Source organism: Pipistrellus hanaki (assembly GCF_964339955.1).
Source record: "Pipistrellus hanaki genome assembly, chromosome: 9".
Taxonomy (NCBI): Eukaryota; Metazoa; Chordata; class Mammalia; order Chiroptera; family Vespertilionidae; genus Pipistrellus; species Pipistrellus hanaki.
The window spans coordinates 35,474,784-35,487,115 of NC_140511.1; the positions used below are offsets into that span (position 1 = coordinate 35,474,784).

The 12,332-nt window shown below is 37.2% G+C and overlaps 1 protein-coding gene across 5 annotated transcripts in view; it reads right to left on the minus strand.

Annotated features, from left to right (window-relative positions):
• The window catches only part of ANKRD42 (ankyrin repeat domain 42), a 42,351-nt gene that overhangs the window by 18,927 nt on the left and 11,092 nt on the right, over nt 1-12,332 (minus strand). For 3 of the 5 annotated variants that reach the window (XR_014795978.1, XM_084895266.1, XM_084895265.1), the window contains exons 3-6: nt 10,517-10,624; nt 6,296-6,415; nt 4,288-4,423; nt 1,126-1,326 (exon numbers count right to left, since the gene is read on the minus strand). Coding sequence is in view for 4 of the 5 variants with exons in the window: in XM_084895266.1 (XP_084751392.1) it covers nt 1,126-1,326; nt 4,288-4,423; nt 6,296-6,415; nt 10,517-10,624 (565 nt within the window). In the remaining variant the exon portion in view is untranslated. Of the gene's footprint in view, nt 1-1,125; nt 1,327-1,782; nt 1,866-4,287; nt 4,424-6,295; nt 6,416-10,516; nt 10,625-12,332 lie in introns of those variants that run through there. The other 2 variants (XM_084895267.1, XM_084895268.1) reach the window with 2 other exon arrangements.

The following is a 12,332-nucleotide window of genomic DNA, read 5'->3' on the forward strand; positions in this document are numbered from 1 at the left end:
TTTTTAAAAATGACAACAACCAACACAATAATAGCTATCCAATGAATGAATCAAAATTATACCTATATTCTTTGTCAGATGTTTCTCTCTCACATCGATATATTTTTTTTTCTTCTTCCCTCCTCGTCTCTTTCTCTCTCCCTTCTTCTTTCTTCTCTCTAAAATCAATAAGCAGCCGGCCAGAGTGGCTCAGTTGAACATGGTCCTGTGCACTGAAGGGCTGTTGGTTCAATTCCAAGTCAGGATATGTTATAAAGCAACCCATCAGTTTCTTGCAGCGATGCTTCTCTCTTAACATGTCCTCCAGTGAGGATTTAAAAAACAAAACTAGGATACATCTATCAACCTAATCTAAAAAAAATATGTCATAGAAGTTAAGTCATAAAAGAATACATACCCTTTTATGCCATTTTTATAAAGCGTTGTTTTTTTTTAATATACTTTATTGATTTTTTTACAGAGAGAAATAGAGAGTTAGAAACATCGATGAGAGAGAATCATCAATCAGCTGCCTCCTGCACAACCCTTACTGGGGATGTGCCCGCAACCAAGGTACATGCCGTTTACCGGAATTGAACCCGGGACCTTTCAGTCCGCAGGCTGACGCTCTATCCACTGAGCCAAACCGGTTTCGGCCATTTTTATAAAGTTTTAAAAGAAGTTTAAAAGACTGCTAGTTGTCTACTAAAATCCCTCTCCATCATTAGAAAGCAAGCTGCAGCTGAGATAATGCTTCTCATCTAGGTGGCAAAATCACCAGGCTCCTAGTTATACTAGTATGTGGCCAGGTAACTAAACCCTTGCCAATGGAAAGTTAGTAAAAGTGATGAGTTCAAATTAGACTTTGAAAATCTCTATTTCTTGGCATATACTCTTTTCCCTCCCCATCTCCAGCTGGATTAGCAACAACTATTTTATTCTTAAATCCAATGGTATGAAGATTGCTCATTAGAGTAATCTCTGTACATTTCTGCCTAAAATATTCCTCAATAAACATAAGAAACTGTATAAATATATGGACAATGTATGTAACATATTTTAATATTTAACTTACAACTTTTTCTTTTCCTTTTCCATTTATTCTACATATTAAATGCTAAAAAACAATTCAGGTTTATTACTTACTCTCCTGATCTTTTGGATCGTTTCTTTCATACTCAGCCCCCTGGACAAACTGTAAAATATTCTGCTTATAGAACCTCTGGGCCAGGTCCAGCACATTTTCTCCGTTGTCATTGAAGGCGTTTAAAGCTTGAGTTGCATTATTCATTCTACTGAGTAGAAATTTAAAACAGTGAAGGTGGCCTTCCATGGCTGCTAAGTGAACTATAGGTGAGAGAGAAAAAAGAATTTCCTTTTTAAATTGGCAATAAAGTAGTCATAAAAAATAAATGATAGTCTCTAATCCTCACAGGGACATACTCTGAGCAAGAGAATATATCTTTTTCCAGCCTGTATGTCCTTACTCGTCCTTCTAGTCATCCAAAGCAATACTTATATTATGAGTGTGGAGAGGCCAGAGGAGGGTCACCAAAGAGCAGGCCCCAGAGTGTTTTCTTGGAAAGTGAAATCCCAGTTATGCAGCTTATCATTACATGAGAAAATGCTTGTTATGTAAGACAGATAAATGATAGACAAAATTCTTAAATATTTTGGGGGGAAAAAAAGGAAATAAGCCAAAATAGTAACTATGCAAATATGACTGATGTTATTTTTATCACTATGTATTTTGTCACTTTTCCATAAACATTATCTAGAAGCCCATTGCGTGCTATTACGCACATTAGGCCAACCACCGCTTCCACAGCAGCCAGCAGGAACCGCAGCACGCCACCAGCAGCCGTGCTGCTTCCACGGGAGCTGTCCCTGCTGAAGAAGACATATCCAAAAAAATATCTCTAAGCTCAATGTCAAAGTTTACTGCCTGTTTTCTACTAGGTATTAGGACATATATTTAAGACTTTAATCAACTAATAACAAACTATCAGAAAGAGAAATTAAGAAAACAATCCCACTTACAATTGCATCAAATGGAATAAAATACCTAGGAATAAATTTAACCAGGAAGGTAAAATATCTGTATTCTGAAAACTGTTAAGACTTTTATGAAGGAAACTGAAGACAACACAAATTAATACCATGGGACAGGGACTGGAAAGGTTAATATCATTAAATTATCTATATTACCCAAAGTAATCTACAAATTCAATGTAATCTCTATCAAAATACCAATGGCATTTTTCACATACTTACAACAAATAATCCTAAAATTTATATTAAACCACAAAAGACCTCAAATAACCCAAGCAATATTGAGAAAGAACAAAGTTAGAGGCATAATGCTCCTTGATGTCAAACTATACTACAAAGCCATAGAAATCAAAACAGTATAGTACTGGCACAAAAAAGACAAAGATCAACAGAACAGAAGAGACAAATAAACCCACACTTACGTGGCCAATTAACCTATGACAAAGAAGACAAGAATATACAAGAGGAAAAGGACAATCTCTTCAATAAATATTGTTGGTAAAACTGGAAATATACATGCAAAACATGAAACTGGACTGTTACAGCATATACACAAATAAATTTATTTTTTAAACTTTATTCAAAAATTATTTTAAAAAAGAATGATAGCAAATAATCATTTATAGAAACACAAAAACTGAAAAATTGTATACAACAGACCTTCACTAAATGAACATTAAAGGATATACTTCAGCCAGATCAGTGTGGATCAGTAATTGAGTGTTGACCTATGAACCAGGAAGCCATGGTTCAATTCCTGGTCAGAGCACATGCCTAGGTTGTGGGCTTGATCACTAGTACGTGGTGAGCCGGAGGCAACCGAGCAATAATTCTATCTCATCATGGATGTTTCTACCTCTCTCTCCCTTCCCTTTCTCTATCTGAAATCAATAAATAAATAAAAAAAATTTTTTTTGAAGAAAGAAGCAAAATGATTACACATAGCAGTGTAAAGGGGTGGAGATGAGGCCAGGAAGGTAGATAGGTAAGAGCCAAATAATGAAGACCCAGCATGCCAAGGTAAGGAATCAAAGCTCTACAGGGAACTAGGGGATTTTAAGCAGCAAAGAGATTGAATCAATCCTGCTCATACAATTCTGCAAAGACTTCCCATTCATTTGTTTGCTAAAAATTTCTTTAAGACATAATTCAAGTATCATTTTAGTAACTCTCACTCCAGTCTCACTGTAACCTACCCCTCTAATGAATTTCTACAGCAGTTCTTAGAAGAAGACACAGTACCCTAGCGGCCTGCGGACTGCAGGATCCTGGGTTTGATTCCCATTAAGGGCACATGCCTGGTGGCTGACTCGATCCCCAGTAGAGGACGTGCAGGAGGCAGCCAATCAATGATTCTCTCTCATCATTGCTGTTTCTATCTCTCTCTCTCCCTCTTCCTCTCTGAAATCAATAAAAATATATTTTTTTAAAAAGAAGATACAGTTTTTAAAGTATATATCTCACCTGGCCAGTTGATTAACTCACATACACTAGTGTCCACTATTATACTTTTTAAAAAGTAGTCTGTCGAAACCCTGCCTGGGTAGCTCAGTGGGTTAGAGCATTGTCCCAGTATGCCAAGGTTGTGGGGTCAACCCTCAGGTCAGAGTATATAAAGAAGCAAGCAATGATTGCATAAATAAGTGGAACAACAAATTGATGTTTCTCTTTCTCTCTCTAAAAATCAATAAACACATTTAAAAAATAACCTAACTGGTTTAGCTCAGTGGATAGAGCATCGGCCTGTGGACTGAAAGGCCCCAGGTTCAATTCCAGTCAAGGGCATGTACCTTGGTTGCGGGCACATCCCCAGTAGGTGTGCAGGACGCAGCTGATGGATGTTTCTCTCTCATCGATGTTTCTAACTCTATCCCTTTCCCTTCCTCCCTGTAAAATCAATAAAGTATATTTAAAAATTAAAAATAAAGTAGTCTGTGGAACAGAGATGTATAAAGCTAAAAAAAAATAATAATAACTCTAGGCAGTAAATGAAGGAAACTACTAGCTAGAAGAGAAAATCCAAGTTTAATTTTGCCAATTTCTCTTTTGCTGGTATAGTTCCAGAAAAAGAAATCGGTCACATGACAGGCATACAATATAGGAATAATATAAGATTTTAAAAATGTTCATATTAACATATTTACTACTTACATTTTGTGAGGGACTATTAACATGATGACAGTTTAACTTAAAACATGATCAACATTTTAAAAGCTTACATTAATGAAAATCCAAAATATTTGCTTTTGTGGATACCTGGAAGATTTCCATTGTAGTCCACATCTTCTATGCCACATCCCCACTTAACTAGAAGTTGCAAACAGCCAAGTCGTCCATGAAAAGATGCATAATGTACAGGTTTCCATTCTCTCACATCAGTTATGCTGGGATCCTAGAGGTAATATTCACAAGGACTAAGTTTCTTTCCATTTTGTAGGGGAAACACTATTATAGCAGTTTAACTCAACAATTAAGAACTGGAGGTTGTTCTTAAAACTATAAGGCAAACACTAAATATAAAAGAAAAATGTACTGAAACCACTGATTTGAACACAACCCCTGCCACGGAGGCTTGCAGATCAGACCCTGCTTCTCTCTCTGGGCCTCTCTCTGGGAATGATCTAAAGCCTCCTCAGCAGTCAGTGCAGGATTGCTGTGCCTGTAGGACTGACATCCGGTGTTTGTTTGTCCGTTTGTCCAGTGTTTGTTTGGTCGTTTTGGACATTATGGACTCTGACTCATAAATATAAATATAAATATAAATATAAATATAAATATAAATATAAATATAAATATAAATATAAATATAAATATAAATATAAATATAAATATAAATATAAATATATTTGCTTAATTATCTGCTTTCTAATTTAGCTAAACTTTTTCCAGGCCAGTGAAGCACCCAACTTTTCTTTCAGGTAATTATCAGCAACACAGCAGTAAATATCAACATGAAGCAGATTATTATTGCAGATCATGCAGGGAGAAGAAAGGGTAAAATATTTAACTGCAGCAGTGTTTGATTATATTCTGTGCAGTAAGAAAACCTGAAGTCATTTTCAAGATCCACCATTTCTTACTTTTTTTCAGTTGGGTCAAGTTTCTAAGCTTTCTAAATCTCCTATTTCCAGCTAATAAAAAAAAAATAGGGCATGAGTGGGAAAACCGGGGAAGGGGGGCAGTGGGAGATAAGGACACATATATAATACCTTAATAAAGAAAAAGAAAAACAATGGGATGGCACTGAGTCTCCTATTTACCTACTCTAGGACCTCTGTGAGGGTCAAATGAGATGCGGCAAGGGAAAACACTTCACAGTCATTTTGTTAAAGTATAAAATGAACATGACTGGCTATAAAGCAAGTCATGTTCCTGGGCTAAAGAAACTGTAAGAAGTCTAGTTGCTAGGGAGAGGAAGCCAGGCATTGCTATGTGAAGTCATTACCAGGACAAACACTTAGCATATTAGCCTTTTATATATATTATAATACTAAAAAAGGCTAAGTGACCAACCGTCCGTCCATCCGTCCAACTGGCCAACTGGCTGACTGACCAGCTGGTATATATAACGCACACTGGCAATTTAAAAATAAATGTTGACTCACGCATGTGCAATATTTGTCCCCTTCTGACACTGGCTTCCCATTTAAATTAATTCAAGGACAGTTTCTTGTAATGCCAGCATTTGCAATGACTATTAATAAATCACAAGGCCAAACTCTAGTAATGTCTTTGTTGTTGTTATATCATGTTGTTATGTTTATTTAGTAATAATTTATTAATGTATTTTCATATACATTTTACTAATTTTCTTTCATTTCTGACACTTCTATTGTAGAGCAAGGGCAAATAGCAATATTAAAATATTTCTTCTAATTAATTTCATTTCAATGTGCACAAATCTGTGCACCAGACCAGTAGTATGAAATAAGAGTTATACACAGAAATTCAGAAAAACTTACAATCATTGGTTAACATATGTTTAGAAGCTTCAGAATCTTCCCAGTTAAACTCTGAGCTGATATGAAGAACCCCATAGCCTCTGAAATAGTTTATTGTACTAACTGGGTGTTTTGAGGTTTTCTGAAGACTTATCTAAATTATTACTCCTATTCCTAAACATGGGAAAACTAAAGAGAGAGATCAAATCACTTCCCTGAAGTCATAAAGGATATTTAAAAAGTCAGGAAGAGCTAACGAGGCTACCAAATGTTATTTCATTTATATGGTTATACATCCTCACATACTAATAGGAATCCCTCACCACTCCACTCCGGAGCATTATTTGCAAAGTGAAAGAATGTCCATGTGTTGCAGCAAGATGTAAAGGAGTGCAACCACGATCATCTTTAGTTGTCAGATTTGCTCCATTGATTATGAGAGCCTAAAAACAGAGAAATAGGAATGAGTTTATCTTAAATCATAAATATAGTTGCAGATTATTTAAAGACAAGCAATTTATTAACCTAGCTAAATTGCTATGTTCTTACATATGTGCTACAGACAAAGTGTGAGAAGTTCTTAGCTAATCCAAAGAAAATGTTTGGGATCCTTTTTAACACTGCCCAGGAGATATTTATAATACCCAATTTCACAATCTGATTTGAGCATGGACATACAATTTATAAAGCACAATTTTCATGAGCACTGATTCATAACCACTAAGTTAAATACTTTAATGTTAATCTAATAAAACTGAAATTTAAACTTCTACTATTTCAAAACAGAACCTTTTATTAACTTGGTTTTGGGGAGAATAAAAGGATTTCATTATTAAAGTAACTAGTTCTAAGCTCCAAATCAAACTTCTAACTACATCTGAGAAGATTCTATCTGAATTTACAATTGGCCCAGTTTCTGTATATGAGTTTCAGGGGTCTTCAAACTACGGCCCGCGGGCCACATGCGGCCCGCAGAGGAGTCTGATCCGGCCCGCCAGGTTTTTTGGGCAGTGAGCGCAGCCGAGGTGTTACAGTAGGAATTAGTAGTTCATATAGTCCGGCCCCCCCAGCTCTCTGAGGGACCGTGATCTGGCCCCCACTTTAAAAAGTTTGAAGACCCCTGATACATCATATACAAGTACATATCCCTATGTAATGTACAGAGTAATTGCTTTAAAAAATTATTAGTGTCCTAGCTGGCTTGGCTCAGTGACTAGAGTGTTAGGCTTATAGACTGAAGGTTCCCAGGTTCAATTCCAGTCAAGGGTACATGCCTGGATTGTGGACTTGATCCCCATCCAGTAGGGGGCATGCAGGAAGCAGCCTATCAATGATTTGCTCTCATCATTGATGTTTCTATCTCTCTCTCCCTCTCTTTCCCTCTCTGAAATCAATAAAAATGTATTTTTTAAAGAGTTTTAGAAAGAATAACCTCCTTGATTTTGTCTGATTCACATTAACAGTAGTTAATAATCATCACAAATGATATATTGAGTTCTTACTGTATTTTAAAAGTCACTACAAAGAATATAAAGACTTATTAACATAGGGAATAGGGGCTTATGGAGAGACAAAGATAATCAACTATACAAAGCTGTCCTTGATAAGCAAGCACTAAATAGTATAGTACAAAAAAGGCATCACACCAGCTCTGAGAAGGAAGAGGTCACTTTGGGGGGGGAGGGAAGGACAATCAAGGCAGAGGGAATGGCTTGAACTATTGCTTAGAAGGAAAGTGTCAAGTAAAGCTTTATTGGGAACTGATAACTCCTAAAGTTACCATTTTCACTTCCTACTTCTCAAATAAATATCTCAATTCCAAATCTACTTGCAAAATGAGTGTCACCCCCAACCATTGCAGAGAAATACAGCCAGCATCACTATCCAGTGAGCTCTTAAGTTCAGTGGCATTTCCTTAAGCTTTATTCCCCTTAATTTATCTTGTAACTGATACTCTGCCTAATTCTTAAATTTCTTCCCTCACTTGCACAGCCCTAATGTATCCTGGCTCTACCTCTCAGACTTCCTCCTCCAAATTCCTTACTCTTTTCTCTGTTTCCTCCCATGCCTATTAGTAACATTCTTCAACACTTGAAGAATTCTTCTCTATAATTTATTAGTATTCCTCAAATCTTTGTCCCCAGCCTCCTTTAAATTGCCTGCACCTTCTGCACCTGAATGACCTACAGGCACCTTAAACTCAAAATGTGCCAAATTAAACTCAACCTCTTTCCTCTCGAATCTCCCAGCCTTTCATATATCTCTACCTATAGTTTCATAATTAGCTGTAATTCTGACTCAAAACTTTAAATTCTCTCTATACTGTGTCAATGACTACTTTGGAATATGTCTTGAATCACTTTCTTTCCCACTGCCACCACCTAATTTCACCCTCTATAGTGAGTACACCAAAAATCTCTAATTGGTCTTCTTGCTGGTGTGTATTTTACTCTTCATCCTAGGTAATCCTGAATACATTTCACAAGAATAATTTCCTGAAATATTGCTTTCATTACATCATTCCATGTGCATTTGTACATATTTCCATGTGCATTGGTACATGGGTATATATATATATATTAGAGGCCCGGTGCACAAAATTCATGCATGGGGTGAGGGAGGTTCCCTCAGCCCATCCTGCACCCTCTCCAAACCGGGACCCTTAGGGGATGTCCGACTGCCAGTTTAGGTCCAATCCCAGGCAACCCTCTCACAATCTTAGACCACTGGCTCCTAATCACTCACCTGCCTGCCTGGCTGGTCACTCCTAACTGCCCCCCCGCCCCCACTAGCCTGATTGCCCCTCACTGCCTCTGTGTGCAGGTCTGATCGCCCCTAAATGCCCCCCTACCAGCCTGGTCACCCCTAATTGCCCACCCGCCAGCCTGGTCACCCCTACCTGCCCCCCCTGCTGGCCTGGTCACGCCCAACTACCCCCCCTGCTGGCCTAGTTGCCACCAAGTTCCCCCTAGCCAGCCTGGTCACTCCATGCAGCCTGCTTGTTAAGTCGTTTGGTCGTCCCTCACCCCACTGCTGGCCTGGTTGTAGGCAGCCATCTTGTGAGGGCATGAGAGTCAATTTGCATATGTGCATAAAACCTCTTTCTTATATAAATGAAAGTAAAATCTCTATTCTACTTTTCATTTTACAAACTAGCTTATCTAAACTTTGTAACAGTCCACAGAACAAACCATCTACACTCAGTCAAACTTATATTATAGTATATCCCCTGAACAAATCTTATTTTTCCAATTCAGGGACTTCACATAGAATTACAGCATAGAGATTAAGAGGACAAAGTAGCCGAAACCAGTTTGGCTCAGTGGATAGAGCGTTGGCCTTCAGACTGAAGGGTCCCAGGTTCGATTCCGGTCAAGGGAATGTACCTTGGTTGCGGGCATGTCCCCAGTAGTGGGTGTGCAAGAGGTAGCTGATTGATGTTTCTCTATTATCAATGTTTCTAACTCTCTATCCCTCTCTCTTCCTCTCTGTAAAAAATCAATAAAATATACATTTAAAAAAAAAAAAAGACAAACTATAGGTTCAAATCCTTGCTTTGTCACTTATTTAGCAAAGTACTTAACTCTCTGAATCTTTTTCCTAATCTATAAAAAGTGGAACTCATAAGACTGTTGTATTAAATGAGGTGATGCATGGGAGACTAATTTGACATATTAAAAATGTTCAATAAATGATCATTATTATTTTTATTTGCTCCTGACATATTCCCTACCAATAATGCTTCTTTACTACTTACCTCTTTAAAATCAACCCATTCTTTTAGGCTTAGCTAAAATTGTATGTCCTCCAGTTATGCTTTATCTATGTCCAGCTGAGTTCTATAATTCTTCTCATCTGTATTTTTTATTAAAACCTTAATCGTAAAATGTGCTTTGTATTGCTTTGTGATGCACTGAGCAGAGCTCTTGTCACTCCTAACAGAATCTCAGGGTTTTTTTACAGGCAGGGACTCATATACACATAAAGAAGCAACCGATTATTGCATAAATAAGCAACCTGGCTCCCTTTTTGCTTATGTGATGTTGTATTGTATTTCTCCAAAATCTAGTCTATTGTACTCTAATAAATTAGATCCTGTCACATATTAATGTGCTATTCTGGCTAGGAAACACATTAAATAAGGAATTTTAGGCATGGAAAGCTATAAACGAGGTAATCTGTGGATGAATGTGACATCCCTTAAAACAATCTACACAGATAATCAACTACTTTGAAGATAAAAGGGTTTCTTTTCATATATCTTTTGCTTAAGTGGATAGTTGATACCAAAATATCTAAGACATGGAGTCCTACTGGGGATGTGCCCACAACCAAGGTACTTGCCCTTGACCGGAATCAAACCTGGGACCCTTCAGTCTGCAGGCCAACACTCTATCCACTGAGGCAAAACGGTTAGGGCCAATAAGTTCTTATTTAAAAGTAAATCTATATGATCAAATTATTAGAATAGAAGCGACAGCTTAACAGAACTATGCTAAAGTAAACTTATTGAATTTTTAAAAAGTAAACAAAATTATTATTACCTGCATACAAGCATCTTGACCCCTGATTGCAGCTATGTGAGCTGCTGTCCAGCCTCTCACAGTTGCTTGTGTAATATCAGCTCCGTGCCAGAGGAGCCAATGAAGACACTAAGAAAACAACCATGTTAATAAGTGATAAGATAGATGTTTTAAACATTTTTATATCATTTAAATTTAGTCTGTCATCAAGAAATACTGTAACCTGAGAAATATCATAAATGAATGAGGGGGCCAGGTATAAGCACAAGCACAATAACAGGATATCAACATCAGACCTTACTGTTGGGTAAACAATAGCAGTAGGAACTGTGACAAACTGGAGATGCCATTCCTTGTCAATAAGGTACAGATGCCACTCAATTCCAGCCAGTATTGCTGTGACTAAAATGCTGATCCAAAACTTATTTTTGACCAGTACTGTACAAGCCAAAAAAAAAAGCATATCTGTGAACCAAATTCACTTAAGGACTATTAGTTTACAACCTCTGCCATATATTTTATTTTTTGGTTTGTAGTGTTTTTTCCATAGATTTTGAATGGGTCAAGAAACTTTGTATTAAGGCAAACTTTGTTATTCTGATGACATTCTCTAAAAATCGGTTTATATAAAAACGGGGGTGGTGGGAATCAAAGGCATCTTCTTTTAAGATTTGTAAAAATTACCCTAACACTCATTATAATAATTAGAGCTCTGTACCACATAGTGTCATTATATGTTCATGTTTATAGACTCTGCCTTCAAGAAGTTTCTTTATTTTTAATTTAATAGATCTTTATTGTTCATATTATTACAATTGTTGCACCTTCCCCCTCCCCCCCAGCTTCTCTCCACCCGGTCCCCACCCAACCCTCTGCCCTTACCTCCCCCCACACTGTCCTCATCCATAGGTGTATGATTTTTGTCCAGTCTCTTCCCATACCCACCACACAGAAATCCTTCCCCCTGAGAACTATCAATCTGTTCCTATTCTATGCCCCTGATTCGATTATATTCACCAGTTTATTCTGTTCCTCAGATTTTTAATTCACTTGATTTTTAGATTAACCTGTTGATATATATGTATTTATTAATCATAATTTTTATCTTTTTTCTTCTTCTTCCTCTTTTTAAAGAATACCTTTCAGCATTTCATATAATACTGATTTGGTGGTGATGAACTCCTTTAGCTTTTTCTGATCTGTGAAACTCTTTATCTGCCCTTCAATTCTGAATGATAACTTTGCTGGGTAGAGTAATCTTTGTTGTAGGTTCTCGCTATTCATCACTTTGAATATTTCTTACCACTCTTGTCTGGCTTGCATAGTTTCTGTTGAGAAATCAGCTGATAATCATATGGGTGCTCCCTTGTAGGTAACTATTTTTCTCTTGCTGCTTGTAAGATTCTCTCTTTGTCTTTTGCCCTTGGCATTTTAATTATGATATGTCTTGGTGTGGTCCACTTTGGATCCCTTTTGCTTGGGGTTCTGTGAACTTTTTGGACTTGTATTATAAGTCTATTTCTTTCATCAGGTGGGGGAAGTTTTCTTCAAATAGGTTTTCAGTATCTTGTTCTCTCTCTTCTTCTGGCACCCCATAATTCTGATGTTGGTAGGCTTGAAGTTGTCCCAGAGGCTTCTTACACTATCTTCAACTTTCTGGATTCTCTTCTCTTCTTGCTTCTCCAGAGGCATGTCCTTTGCCTCTTTGTATTTCAAATCTTTGACTTGATTCTTGCGTTCCTCTAGTCTGCTGTTGGGTCTCTGTATAATGTTTTTTATTTCAGTCAGTTTATGTTTAATTTCTAGTTGGTCCTTTTTCATATCCTCGAGAGTCTTG